This window comes from Acipenser ruthenus, chromosome 21, assembly GCF_902713425.1.
Source record: "Acipenser ruthenus chromosome 21, fAciRut3.2 maternal haplotype, whole genome shotgun sequence".
In the NCBI taxonomy this organism is placed as follows: Eukaryota; Metazoa; Chordata; class Actinopteri; order Acipenseriformes; family Acipenseridae; genus Acipenser; species Acipenser ruthenus.
Window position 1 is genome coordinate 25,865,718 of NC_081209.1, and position 14,844 is coordinate 25,880,561.

Sequence of the window (14,844 nt, forward strand, 5' to 3'; positions counted from 1 at the left end):
TTTGCGTTTGTTACCAAATATACAGTTTTGGTGGCTCATGAAGAACATGAATATGTAGATTTAAGGTAATGACTCCACTCATTTCCTTATTTGGAGTCTATAAATGGCATAGTAAATCTTTATCATTTACATTTGTAAACAATTCTTAAAATAGGTTTTAAATATAAAATGTGGGTGGGGTGGGGTGGGGTGGGGTGGGGTGGGGGGTGCTTAACAGTTACATATTTCAAGCTAGCTATACCATTTTATAAGTAACTTGAAGTCTGCAACTGTTTAAGAGCTGAAAACAATTAAAAAGGTCTAATTAAGCAAATGATCAGTTCAATTAAGGGTCTAGTTAAGTAATTGAGAGCTCGGTTGGAATGAAAACCAGCAGACACGGGGGGTCCTCAGGACCGGAATTGGAAACCACTGATCTAAGCAACACAACAACATTATGTATTGAGAACCCTGTCATTGTTTAACTGGGTGGTTGCAACACTTAATCAATGCAGATTCTGGGGAGCCTGGATGTTTTAAGATGGTCCAAAGGCACAGTGGCATTAAAAGATCAAAAGTGCAGCTAAATGTAATAAACAAACAAGATAAAGCCATTCCCATGTCCCATCATTTTACAAACTTCATTTTAATTCAGCGCTGTTAGCAGTCTGCATCTCATTTGCCATGGTCATTGTTATAAAATACTGCTGTAAACATTAGTGCACTGGATTATTTTCACATATTCAGAAAGCTGTTGTTTTTTTTTTTTTAGGTTCATGCTACAAACATTTCATTTTAGAACATAGTTCCTTTCAATTCTATCGCATTCTCCAACCAATCAATTTCCCAACACACCCAGGTACCCCCAAAAACAAGTCCTGGATTGATTTAAAAATACTGCAGCGAACATTGTTTTGCCCTCTTTAATTTAAATACAAATTTCAACATATGTAATGTAGAAAGTTTAAGGTAAGAAATCTACTGTCCATACAACTCGTCCAATCAAATGTACCCTGGTGTAGCCTGATCAGAGATTGTTTTACAGATGTTTTTGTTTTAAAAAACAATACTGTTGTATTAGGTTGTTTCATAAAAGCTTGAGCACGGTCCCTTGCTGGTTTTATATTTTTTTTATGGGACCTTTTCAGTGAAAATTCCTGATGATTGTTCAACGCTGGATCTTAACCTCTCCCCCTTGCAATGCTCTCCTAATGCATCTGTGGGTTAGTCTTGACCACACTTCCAAAGTGCTTCGATAGGGAGGGAGCTCAACAAGAGCGAGGCCACAGGAAGCTTTCTTGGAGGCATGAGGAATTTGTCATTGCTGGCTCAAAAAGGCTGCTGCTAGTGCTGCCGTTGGCAACGCTACCCGCTCACTATGTGTCCGGCGGCCGGCTCAGAGACCCACCAGCCGGCTCCAGAAACCTGTACTTCTCCTCCAGGGTGGGCTCGTTCCCGTGGAAGTGAATGAGTGGTTTAGTCTGGCATACATTGAGGCTCTCCTGGTTCTTCTTGTTGTAAATATTCATTCTGTGCTCCAGCTCTGGGCTTGTTTTGTTCGACCCCGCGGGGCTAGGTAGCTTAAGGTTAACGGGGTCCAGCCTCTTCTGCGCCAGGCAGGAGTCCTCCGTGAGGGAGGACAGCAACTCCTGGACCACGGCGCTGGCGTCCCGCTGTCCGGCCGGGCCCAGGTCCTCCTGGTGGTGGTGGTGGTGGCCCCCTGACCGCGCCACTGGGCAGTAGTCGGAGGAGCCCTCCCGCGTTGTGCTGCAGTCCGTAGAGGAGCCGAGTGTCTGGCTGCTGCCGCTCTGGTTCCTGGTGGTGGAGCTGTCTGTGGAGCGGGAGACAGTCCCCGAGGTGTCGCTGACGGAGCTCCCCATGCGCTGCAGCTTCCCGGGGGCCTCCACCGTCAGCAGATCCGAGGAGATGTAGTGGGGGTTGCTGGGAAGGTGCACGTCGATGGCTGTCGTGGTGATGACACGCGTGCCAGCTTCCGGAACTCCCACATCTGGTGTGCAAGATGGGGGAAAAAAACAAAAAACACATCAAAATGCTGAAATAAGAAATCCAAAGAAAAGAATGAAAATATAATTCTGATGGCGAGCGCTCTAAGCCCTAACATTGGTCTTGTTTTTGCTAATTACACAACATGCTGATCAAGCCAGATCTACTATTCACTTGAAAAGCACTCATGAACTTCAGGGCCCTATTCACCATGCCTGAACTTGTGATTTTATGCATAATATAAGGTTTGAAGTTCATAAAACCACCTTAGACTCTTGTTAAAGAAGCCTATACAAGTTCAATTAATATCAAACTGTATTTGATTAAAATATTTAAATGACTTTGTAAATAGGGCCCACATTACTGTAAAAACTTGGATAATGGTTTAATACATAATTACATTTATTATTTCATTTTTTCAATTTCTGTTTCTGCACACCTACCACTGCTCGGTTCACTGTAATACTGGCTGATATAGTTGTTCATGTCATCTCGGACAACAGGCTCTGAAATAAAGCACACACACGTGTGTGTTAGGTAAGTGAATTACAGCGGACACTTCAATATTATCTGCTAAATAATTGTTAAAACAGCTCCGGGAGAGAGAAGCTAGACTGTAGCTGAAACGACACTCCAACTGACTGTACTGCAAACTATGCATCTGTGTCCCTCTTTTCACAAGGGAAAGGACTGGGAACACTTTATTTTCTATTCATAAAATGCAAAAAAGAGTATTCTACACCAATGTGTCTCCTTCCCATTTTTACAGATTTTGTTGTACTTTTGTCCCTGTAACATTAAATCTGCCTATATAATGTTCCTATAGTATAAATGAAAGTTACTTACTGATGTTTTTCTCCTACAGATGTACAATAAAATGTTTGCACGCATCCTTATTTTTGCATCAGATATATGAACTCATTTGCGGTAGCTATGCCCTCAGGCAGTAGTTTGTGCTCATTTCCACAACCCCCTGTGCATGAAGACGATATTGACATACTTGACTTTGATCTTGATAGCTTGTGCCTCTCTTTGCATACTGTATGCCACAGCCCCTGAGCATCATGAATGCAGAAAGATAGTCCTATTTTACCTGCATGAGACAGGGCCATGAAATGGCTCAGCACAGCTTGCAGATGCTTAAAGCAGTGTTTGGTTCACTTTCAATTCAAGTGACAGAAAACACCGCTGTGATTACAGTTAGCAGTATGAATATACTGAAAACAATACTCTGTACTTCAAATAAAACTGTTGAAATACTACCTTCACCATCTACAAACCCATATGTGTTATCCAGCATTTCTGAGTACAAGTGCATGCACTGTAAGTCACATACTTAGCTATAGAAGTTGGTCTAGGGTGAGCGATACAATGTTTTTTAATACTTCTTATTTGAATATCTTGCTTGTATCACTTTTTTACATTAAACTAACAAGAAACAACAACCTCTGAGTGCACCCTTTCCAATTCGAGGCAGCTTTTAACTACATGTGATAACCATATGTATTACTCTGGAACCATACTTAATTATGATTGGTGATTATTTACCTAATTAACTAAAGGAGTGCTATCAAGCGCCGGGAGTGCAATCTTGCAAACCGGGACTTTAAGTTTTTGGGAAAGATGTCTGGACACCAGGACAGTCTTGGTCCAACCGGGACACCTGATCACCTTAACCTGGTCACAAGAAAATGCTTGTAAAGTATCTGCTTTTACACAGGAACTGTATGCTGTTCAGCTCCTCAAAGCAATACCATGAAGTTCAGATGCATAGAGGAGAAAGTAAGTGCAGGTTTTAGAATCCAGAATCCAGAATGCACATGTTAATTCTCACAGGATCAGAAAAAGACATGATAGTTAGTTTACGTCTTTGTTTAAAATATTCATAGAGGTCCGATCTTGTTTAAGAGTCTGCAGCCACGGGGCCAAGGTTACAATAAAACAAGCAAACAAGATGATCAGACGATCATGAATAACTTATGAGGTAAAAAAAAACACATGTTGAGGTCTGAAAGGCTTCTCTACAGTAGGTCAGTTTGGTTAATCCAGTAATCGCACGGTTTTTATGTGATTTTGAATGATGTACTTATACTGCATGCAGCTTGATTCGCTTTAAAGTAACCCCTTTTTAAAAGGGGTCGTAGTTTATGTATGTCTCGCATGTAGTTTTGAAAGATGCACATTTTACAGCCAGCATTTCATTTTAAATGTATTTTCAACTGCACTTTTCAGACCTATTGTACAGAACTGGTACAATTTATTGAATTATACTATAATCCATTTAAATAAAAACGTTGATGTTTAAAGTAAGCCATTTTTATTTTACTGTGATTCCAATGTAAGCACGTTCTCGCTCCCTTTTTTAATCACAGGAAACAGCATATCTTGCCTCGGTCACTTCAAAAAAGTCAGGGTAAAATATAAATGATGCATGCATTTCATAGTCAGGAAGGAATTTTGTATGGCACAACTCGTACCGCTGAAATCTTGGAGACAATGAAGAAGGTATTAGCTGAAACTCATGACTACTTGACATGGAGCAATCCTCACAGTGTTCAAATAGAGTCATTTAAGCCCTGTGTAGGTGTAATTATAATTATATAGGGTGAATGACACAAAGGTGACCCTCCCCCCAGACCGCAAACCGAACTAGCCCCCATCTAAATCCCAGTGCTCTAACAGTGCATCCTGAGTGCCTGCCGTGTATCATTCACTTTGCAGACTCGCCTCTATTTGCTCTTTTTTATACCCTGTTTGAAAAAGCTACGCTTGTCCCTGTGAGCCAGATTTCCCACAATCCCCACGGGGGCTCTGTGGCTTCAGTCCTGCCTTTTCACAGCACACTGTGGTTTGCAGGTGAAAGGAACAGATGTTTTGTGCAGACCACTTTCTCCACGCAACAAGACCCAAACCACCAAGCACTCTGTACCTGAAATAGCTGCACTGCTGAGATGGCAATCTAAGCTGACGTGGTAAAGGGAACATGCTTGTTTTCCTGGTTTCATTGCTTCTTAAAAGCTTTTTGTCTGCTATTGATCTTTAAATGCCTGCAGTCAGAGGTGTGTTGTGTGCTAATGCCTGGGTTTTAAGAAGAGACGTTGATGCCGCTCAGGGCAACTCTGCCACATTAGGAATACATTGCACTGGCATTTCAAATATCTCATGCTAAAATGCTGTGCATTTCAGTCACTTATAATTTACTGTATACATGCCACCCAAGACTCTCAGTTGACATTTCTTTTGCAGTATTTTTATTATTTTTATTTAACCTCTATGTTTAAAGACATTCGTGATAAGTTTTAACAGTCAACTATATTCAGACAACAGTTGAAATATTGCTAGTGTTGCAGGCAGTTTGGATCTTTTACATCGAAAATCAGTTTAAATGTAAAGGTAATGTACTGTAAAAGATATTTCAGTATGCAGACAGCCTTCCCTTTTACTGGGATACAACTTATTAGGAAGTGTCAATTTTTCAGCCCTCCCCTCTCCCTCCTCCCTCCTCCCTCCTCCCTCCTCCCTCCTCTCCCCTCTCCCCTCTCCCCTTGAATAGAATTAATGTCTGTAGTCAGAAAAAGTGCCCCAATACCACTTCAAACACGCCAGGCAACCTACTAAAGCTCCTCGGACAGGTTTCTAAACCGTACCAAAGCCATTTTAAAAGAATATCTTTGATGTACCTTGCGGCTGCCGAGACTCTCGGATATTCCTCGCCCCCTCGTCGTCCGACTCCCCCGTGGCCAGCCCGTCCAGCACCTTGAACTGGCTGCTCTGCTTGTTCCAGACACGGTGGATCTGCATCGCGGCCTCCCGCTCCACCGCCAGGTCCAGGTCCTGCTGGCCCAAGTGTGCCCAGAGCTGCCTGATTTCAAACTGGAAACACACAAATACAAGAATCACTCTGAAGCCGGTTAGGTTATAGGCACTGTGTCATTTTTAAAACAAAGTCTCTAAAGCACCTGGTTCAAAACCCCACAATTCCATTGTCCTTTGTGGTTTGTTAAATCAGGAATAAAGAAAATGAGAGGAATCCTTCCCTTACACCATTTTACTGGGAGAAAACAGGACTTCCTGTCAAATCGTTGTCCTTATCCTACACTGTTCAATCTTTGTTATCCACAAAAGGTTTGTGTCAAATCAGACAATAATTATTGTCTGACAGGCACAGCAACAAAGAAACAACTGGATTTATACAAGCTTTAGAAATAGCTTGAGACTCAGCGTACTCTTCTGTATGTATGTTCATTTAACGGGATCTTTTTCAAATGGCAGAATGTCTGCTGATCACCTTCAGATCTACTAACCCTGTTACCTGATACGCGTAGTCTGAACTTGTAACTTCATAGACGCATGAGGAGACATCTTCTCTCTGATGCATCCCAAATCAAAGATGGTGTACAACATGTTACAAAATCTGACGGCTATATTCAGAAACACTTGAGTGCTCACTTGACTTAAGTGTGCCAAGTCAATGTCCCACTGAGAGAGCACATCTAAGTGAGCACTAACACTCCAGTTTCTGAATGTGGATCTAGGAGATTCGTTATCTCTGGGAGCCTCTGTAATTACAGTCCAACTGTCCTTGCGCGGAAGGTGTTTAGTATGGAGGGCATTCACTCAAAAGGTGACAACAGCATTCATTTTTAGTTTCCTTTGTCCCATCAATTCATACTGACCGCACATTATCAAATTACTGCTGAACTTAACATTATGCTCCCAAGCCAATAACCTGGAGAATGTCAATAAACATTTCCCCCACCCTATTTACCGATACAACAATTTGCATGACAAGTTTACGAGCCTTTTATTAACAACTTACAAAGTCTTGTTCTTTATTGGGAATAATGACTGAACTGGTAACACTGAGTAGCATTAGCCCTCCACTTGATTTCAGAGGACCAGGTTTTAATAATTTCATTAACTTAATAATTAAACAATGAAGCAGTAATGGGGTAAGTGGTAGGATTGTACCAGCTGTGCCTGCACTGGTAAGACAGATTATATTCAACAGGCTGTACTGCACCAGAATAATAAAGTGTAATATTAAAATGAAATGCATTGATTTTATTGTCATAGAGAATGATTGTATGATTCTAGTCTTGTAGTGTCAGGATTGTCATATAAGAATTGAATTTGTTTTGTTCTGCTGACCCCACGTTCCACAGCAGCAAAACAAAGCACCACCTTGTCTGACAAAAACAATTGTGTGAAGTTCTGCTGCCCTCTGGTGGAGCACAGTAGGACATTGCAGCTGTTCCAATCTCTGTTTTCTGGGAAATGCCCCTTTTTTCACAGTGTACTACATATTTTGAAAATAAATAGATAGCTGTTGGAACAGGGGTCTTTATAATGTATACTGTCTAATGTTAAATCATTTTGAAGCGTTTATAACTAATAATTCATGTTGCTCTTTCTTTTTTCTTATTTTCTTTTTTAAAAAAAATGTTAGCAGCTACAGTTGCACTGGACAGAACCCGTAGGAGATGATGAGTGAGAAGCTTGGATAAAAAAAACAAACAAAGCAGGTGATGAGGCGCTGACTGAGAGACGTGTTGAAGATCAGGAGGTTTTAAACATGGGGGATCAGGGGTCAGGCAACGAGGGGACGTGGAGAGAGTGTGTCTGGCTGAGGCAGCAGACATGCAGCCAGGGGAGGTCAAGGGAGGGTGGGAAGGAGTGGGGGTGTAATCCACTGAGGATGACCGGCCAGAGAGGACCTTATAAAAGACGCACAGAAATGACACAGTGCAGCGATGGGAAAGTGAAATGATGTAATGTTCATCGAGGTGATGGGAAAGTCCTGTGGTTTAACTATGGCAGCTGCTCCACCCTACACTGGATGATGGTACTGCACATGAGGCTTCCTAGAAACCTTGAAGATCTTAGCTCTGGCTGATGGAGGAAGCCATTCTGCCTCATGAATGCGTTTGGCAGTCTCCTTCTCCAGCAGATCGCGGATATGTCTGTTCCTGTTCTCCTGCCACTGGTGTGGAACACAATGCTATAGAACAGGAACATGTGGAGTAATGGTTAGGGCTCTGGACTCTTGACCGGAGGGTTGTGGGTTCGGTCCCCAGTGGGGGACACTGCTGCTGTACCCTTGAGCAAGGTACTTTACCTAGATTGCTCCAGTAAAAACCCAACTGTATAAATGGGTAATTGTATGTAAAAATAATGTGATATCTGTATAATGTGAAATAATGTATAATGTGATATCTTGTAACAATTGTAAGTCGCCCTGGATAAGGGCGTCTGCTAAGAAATAAATAATAATAATAATAATAATAACATTCCGCACTTCAAGAGTTCCAACAGAGCACACCTGCATCCATGCCACAAGCTCCGTACATAGCAACTGCAGTAATAGTAAATGAGTACAGATTTCATTTTACTATAGTGATCTCAAATTGCAATCACAGTGTACTTCGACTACTGCCAAACTGCACATACAATGCGACTGTACAATAGCAGTGCAGTCTACCATCGTACTTACAGTTTTGCTCACTATACACACCGCAGTCTCTCCAAGTGCAACGGTTTGTCGCTACAGCATCGTAAGGCAATGAGACAGAGCATATTTGCCCAGCTGAGTTTCCCCATGCAGTCTGCTTAGGTGCTTATCAAGAACAGAGCATCGGCAGAGACAGCTTATTAGCAAACTGTCAGTCTTCATTAGGAAGTCCTACCGTTCAGATTGAGATGTCAAACCCAGGACACCAGGGGTTTCACCATATGCCATCCTTCAATACTTCATGTCTGTGTAATAATACCATGAGTGTTTCAGTCATTCACTGTGGTGTCCTGAAATATTACCATAGCATGGCATGAAATTAATATAATAATAAATATACACCTTTTTGTATAGCAATACTATAACAAAGAGATGCGTGCACACAGCCTTCACACAGCACACAGAGACTCTCCAGCAATGTATAGAAGAGTGGGTGCTACCCTCCTACGATATTAAAAACCTGTTTAACAAAACAACCAATATACATCAGAAAGACCAGGTTGTAGACTCTGCACAGTCTACTTATGTTTGCGTTGCATATTTAGTGGATAGATGAAAAGCTGTGTTTACGCAGGAAGCATAACCTTTCCAAGTGGCCCCTGACTCCAGTGTGATCTCCCACCCGATTTGAGCTCTGTCAGAATCGTGTGTAAGGAGGGGCGCCTCACCGCTTGCTCCTGGCAGATCTGAGTGAGCCTCTCCAGCTGCTCCTCCCGGACTGCCTTGGCTTTCTCATACTGCTCGATAACCATCTCCATCTCCACCTTCACTGGCACTACGTAGGCTGCAAGAAACCACACACACCAATCACCTCATGTGCCTACTCTGCCCAATACTATATATATATATATATAGTTTTTTGAGGTTAACCAATTTAAACACATATTGAGAAAAATTATCTGCTATTAGGGGGAAAAAATAAACAAAAAATCTGCATAAAAATATAAACAAATAAAGCATTTTCAGATCCCTGTAACACAGGAGTGGCCAAAGTTGGCTCTTCCACTCCTGGTCTTTGTTCCAACGGTTTAAATGAACCAATTAAACCTCCATTAAGACCTTGAAGTAGTTCATGATCTCATTGTACCTGTTAAGCCTGGAGTGGAACGGCCCTCCAAGACCGGGATTGGACACCCCTGCTGTAGCTGCGGTGACTTTTGAACTGTATCCTCTTCTATGCAGTAACATAGGAAGAATTTCATTTAAATGGGATTCCCATTGCAATGTCTGACATATTTTGTAGAATTTACTCTAACTTACTTTATATTAGGTCTTTATCCCTACCCTTCAGTGTATTTTGCATTCAGTACAACCTCTAGTCAGTGAATTGAAAAATACTGCTATGCATTATTACACCCGCATTCCATCTTATCTCCTTTTGCAGTTAATATACAAATTCCATGCACAAGGTGTATTCGAGATAAACTAGAATAGCATCTAATCTCAGTGTGCAGTCATATGGGGCACAATGTTCTGTGGATCCCTTTTCCATTAAAAAAAAAAAAGCATTCCAAATATGAATGCTATCAAAACATGAATCTCAAGAACAGAAACTCTGTTTCCAAAGAAGATCACATGCTCATTTAGATTTCAGCTCACACGCGACCTTTATCACAAGAAGAAGAAAAAAAAAGAAATATACATATAATATCACACAGACACACACAGAGCAAAGCCAAGTGACTGCAGGCTTGCTTTGAGATATTTGTACCACAGTATCTCGCAACTTTTATTTATAGAGCCTGTCAGTAAAAAGGGGGGATACTGCAGAATAATCACGCCACAAGGGGGCACAGCTGAGGATAGTTTTAGGCACAATCTGCGCATCCTAATTATGAGAATGGCAACTGCATTTGTCAATGTCAAGTTAAGTAGCTGTGGGATGCATTTTTATACACACTTCAGCAGTGTTGACAGCTGCTGGCAGGGCTCAGCCAGACTTGCAATTCACACCATGGCTGATTTCAGATGCTTTCATCTAGATGAGTAGCAACACTTCATTTTCCCTCGACAGCAGAGACTAGCAGTACATCTAAAGGTTTCTGAACAGCAGACCCTACCTTTCTCAGTCTTCTTACGCTTCAGTGCAGAGCATATCGGATTCACACCTTTAGTGCCAGTTCCCTCCAAGGCTGTGTTATTTAATGTACACTGTTTTTATTCTTTCCTACAATGAGATCCATCAGTAATCAAAAGCGTGGTTCATGTACGCATATGAGCACTCTGGATACACTGAGGGGGAGCATGTGGCTGTCATAGCGGGTAATGTTGAAAAACAGGGTTAAGGTCAATCTTCTCCCTCTTCCCCATAATCAATTTCCTATTCCAATTCCAATTGGATTCATGTATTAAAATGGAATATGAATTGGAATTGAGAATACTTTATTAAAAAAATTATAAATCGGAAAATGAAATATGTAGAAAAAAGCTTTTCATAATGACAAGATAGTTGTTGTGTATCCAGCATGTAAATCTACACAAGAAGATGATTGTGGTAGCTGTAACACATTCTTCTGCAAAATAGCATACGAAAAGTATGCACATATTTCTTTCATTCTATAAAGAATTGTAAGATGAACAACTTAAATCAGCAGAAAGCACCCCTCAAAACAAAATAAGTTTGATGACGGCTTTGTAATTGAAACTGCAACAGCCTCTGATTGCATTGGCTGGACATGCAGTCTTGCCAGGCATAATTTCCAACACATTTCATTGTTTCTGGACTTCCAGTTACTCAAATGCATTTAAACCAACAGGAACAGAACAGAGGGCACTGCTAGGTTAGTTTGACACCCAGGCAGATCACTGGCCATGACAACAGCATGTCGCTTCTCCAAAAGCATAGCAAGGTGTAACAAAGCAAAGTGAAAGCATAGGTAAGCAATGTAAAGCCCAGAGAGGTATGGTAAAGCATATATTTAGAAAACATGGCAACCCATGGTAAACTATGGTAAAGGTGGAGCATAACAATGAGAAAGGCACGGGCAAACTGGTAAAGCTAGGTACATGTTTAAAGGATGCAGCAGTACTAAAAGCTTTAAAAGTTATTTTCAGCAGTATCAAACCCAGGACTGTACCTTGGCTAGTGTGACCCAGTAGAAGCTACCTTGATTGTATGCGCAGTATTGTATCGGTTAAATGATCCACTAGAAATCAATAACGTATTTGTTCAGCATAGTTAAGAGCGCTTTGAGTTTATTAATTAGACAGAGGACATTGCTCATGGGTTTAGGGAAATCAATATGCATTTATAGCTGTCCCTTATTAAATGTGGCAATTTATCACGAGTGTAAGTCAATACTGAAATCATAATGAGAAATAAATACATCTTGTTATAACTGGAAAATTGGTATCAGGATGTCATTTAAAGACTCATTTGTCAATACAACGAGTCCTTCTCAAGAGGTGGTCTCAGCCCATTTGGGTAAAAGGACCGAGTTTGGGTTGTTTGTGTCAGCGCATTGTGAAAGCACAGTCAGTTCAGAAAAGCACTGAAGTGAACCAGCAAAAAGAACGAGTCCTCCTGAAGTGAACCCAGTTCTTTTGCACGGAGGTGCACATGTGAAAACAAGGGAACGGAGTCCCTTTTTTCTAGAGTTAGTTTCCAAGTGAACTCATGTTTGATTCATTTAGAAGCAAACCACATGTGGAAAAGCCCATACTGTCTGGCCACTTCATCAGGACCTGTACCAAACATCACATTAGACCACTGTAACCCCGAGCACAGCCTAGACACAATGTAGAACAGACTCCACAAGGTGCTGGAAGGTGTCTCCAATCCATCCCCCTATTATTCAAGCAATTGGTGCAGAGAGGTACAGTAAACAGAAGATCACGATGATAAATACATTATTCAAGTTCATCCCAAACATGGTCAATTGGATTGTGGTGGTCAAGGAACCGCTGTCGTTATCCTGCACCTCAAACCATGTGTACACAATTCCAGTACGGTGGATGGGTGCTTTGTGGTCAAGAAAGCACCCAACCCCATCAGAGCATTAGTGTTGGTGGAACATGAAAATTACAGCATTCCTCAAGCCTTCCAAAGCAATCAAGGTACCCAGGGTATACCAGGAGAACTTGCCTCCTGAACCAGGAAGATGCCAAATCCAATCATGTAGACATGCCCCAGTAAAGTGACCAGGCAGTGTAATACCAGGCATGCTAAGCTAAGGAATGGGGTTTTTAGAACTTGTATTATATTGTACTTGTATGTGTGATGTGTAGCATACAGATACCAATGCAGTGTAGTAGTGTGGATCCACTGAATCTCGGATACCAATGCAGTGTAGTAGTGTGGATCCACTGAATCTCAGATACCAATGCAGTGTAGTAGTGTGGATCCACTGAATCTCAGATACCAATGCAGTGTAGTAGTGTGGTTCCACTGAATCTCGCCGTGCTGCATTCATTAGAAAAATAAAAGCCTTTTTGTATCAGAGAGAACACTTCACATCAATTGACAGTGATTATGAGATTGGAGTCAGCTTGCTGGCTCCAGCACTATAAAGCGTTCCACGTTAAGAGGATAAATAAATGCAACACAACAACTGACACCTTGGTAGATAATGATAACCCCTCAGCTGAAAAAGGCTGCAGTTTCACTGGGATCCAATAAAAACATAAGCCACACACCAGTAACCACACACGCATCAAAATGAGAAGCTGACACAACTGTTTTTATAAAAATGAGATCAAACTACTATTACAAGTCATACATCAGCACCTGGCAGTAAATACATTGATCTATTTTAATGATCTCTAAACAATGGCAGATCTTAACCCGTAACTACTATTCACGGGTCTTCTGGACCCAGACCACTTGTTAAATGCCCACCGCAGTTGTATGGTGGTGTTCTGCTGGGCTGGGCTGGGTTTCTGCACACTTCTTAACTGAAACATTTTTTTTGGTGGACAGCAGTTAAGGGTTAATACCGCCACTAAACCTGCTCTTTCGCAGACCTCATTCTCTCTATATTTTAGTTCTGTTAAATTAAAGAGGAAAACACTAGCAGTGCAATATCAGCAATAAACTGTATTTAAAAAAAAAAAATATGTGCTGGTAACATAAACACGTGGGGGCACCAGGGTGATTCATCTATTAATGTTTAATTGAGGCTCACAAAATGAACAGCCATGAGGATCAATAATCTATTGATTGGTCATTTCATCTCTAGAAAACACCTGCGGGGTTAATACAGTTCAGGGACGATGCTGTTTAGATCGTTAAAACCAGAACCCCACATCGCCTACCGTCAATGATCCTCTTCACCCTCCAAATGCGCAGCGTGATGATGAGGCTGATGGCGTCCCAGGGGCTGCTGGGTCCATTTGCTACGGTGGAGGCCACCATTGGGGCCAAGGAGAGGACAATTACAGCACCGTCGAACACCTGTGGAAGGAAAACAGCAGGCACTAACTTCAGAGAATACATTTATTTAATTCAGCAACTTCTGCGATTTAGAGGCTCCCCTCTCGAAACACTGATAAGATGACATCAAAGAGCTGGCTGGAGACGTCGCTGCGGATGACATTGTGGAACCATGACCTGCTACATCAGAAGTCTCCAAAGCTGTGTATGTTGCTGAAGATGACACCCTGGGATCCTTCAAGAAGCTGCTTGATGAGATTCTGGGATCAATAAGCTACTAACAACCACACGAGCAAGATGGGCCGAATGGCCTCCTCTCGCTTGTAAACTTTCTTATGTTCTTATGTTCTAAACTACTGTGGTTTGGAGCGTAGTGGTTTAAATGTGACTAAGAAAAATTACTGAGGCACCTCTGGAGTTGCAGGGGGGAGGGGGGGGAGGAGGAGGAGGAGGAGGAGGAGGAGGAGGAGGGGGGGGGGGGGTAGTAAAACAAGCATGCACCTAGGCGATGTCAAACTCTGCTTCAGACACACAAAGTTAATTTCAAGCTCCGGTACACAAATTGAACCTGAGACGTGGAGAGCAAAGACACGAATGCCTGTGCTGCTGTGAAATTCAATGACCTAGCAAGAAGATTCTCATTATCCACCTCAGTTTACACGATCGGTTCCCCTCCTGTTCAGCTGTTATCAAGCCATCTAATGGAATGACAAATGAAATGTTCAATAAGCCTACCTCAACTTTGTTCTCTATGTAATCCCATACACCCAGGACCACAATCCTAAAGACAGTCTGCGGCAGAAAAAAAAGGCAAAAAGAAAAGAAAAACATGATCATTTTTTTATATATAATATCTTTAGTGTGTCTATTTTATGATAAAGTTAAAGAGTAAGTAGCTGGGTTCTGAAAATATAGCATTATACATCCCCATGTGTTGCTAACTGTTTAAATAACGTATCTGTAATTTTTCTTTTCATTG

General features: G+C 41.7%; 1 protein-coding gene across 3 annotated transcripts in view; it reads right to left on the reverse strand.

Moving 5' to 3' along the window:
* Window positions 1–691: 691 nt before the first annotated feature.
* LOC117429468 (transmembrane protein 266-like) overlaps window positions 692–14,844 on the reverse strand; it is a 47,633-nt gene continuing 33,480 nt past the window's right edge. For 2 of the 3 annotated variants that reach the window (XM_058995292.1, XM_034917221.2), the window contains 6 exons: window positions 14,601–14,657; window positions 13,748–13,886; window positions 9,163–9,278; window positions 5,664–5,856; window positions 2,427–2,489; window positions 692–1,987 (listed from right to left, as the gene is read on the reverse strand). In XM_058995292.1, coding sequence (XP_058851275.1) covers window positions 1,356–1,987; window positions 2,427–2,489; window positions 5,664–5,856; window positions 9,163–9,278; window positions 13,748–13,886; window positions 14,601–14,657 — 1,200 coding nt within the window. In that variant the 3' untranslated portion in view covers window positions 692–1,355. The remainder of the gene's footprint in view (window positions 1,988–2,426; window positions 2,490–5,663; window positions 5,857–9,162; window positions 9,279–13,747; window positions 13,887–14,600; window positions 14,658–14,844) is intronic. The other variant, XM_058995293.1, reaches the window with a different exon arrangement.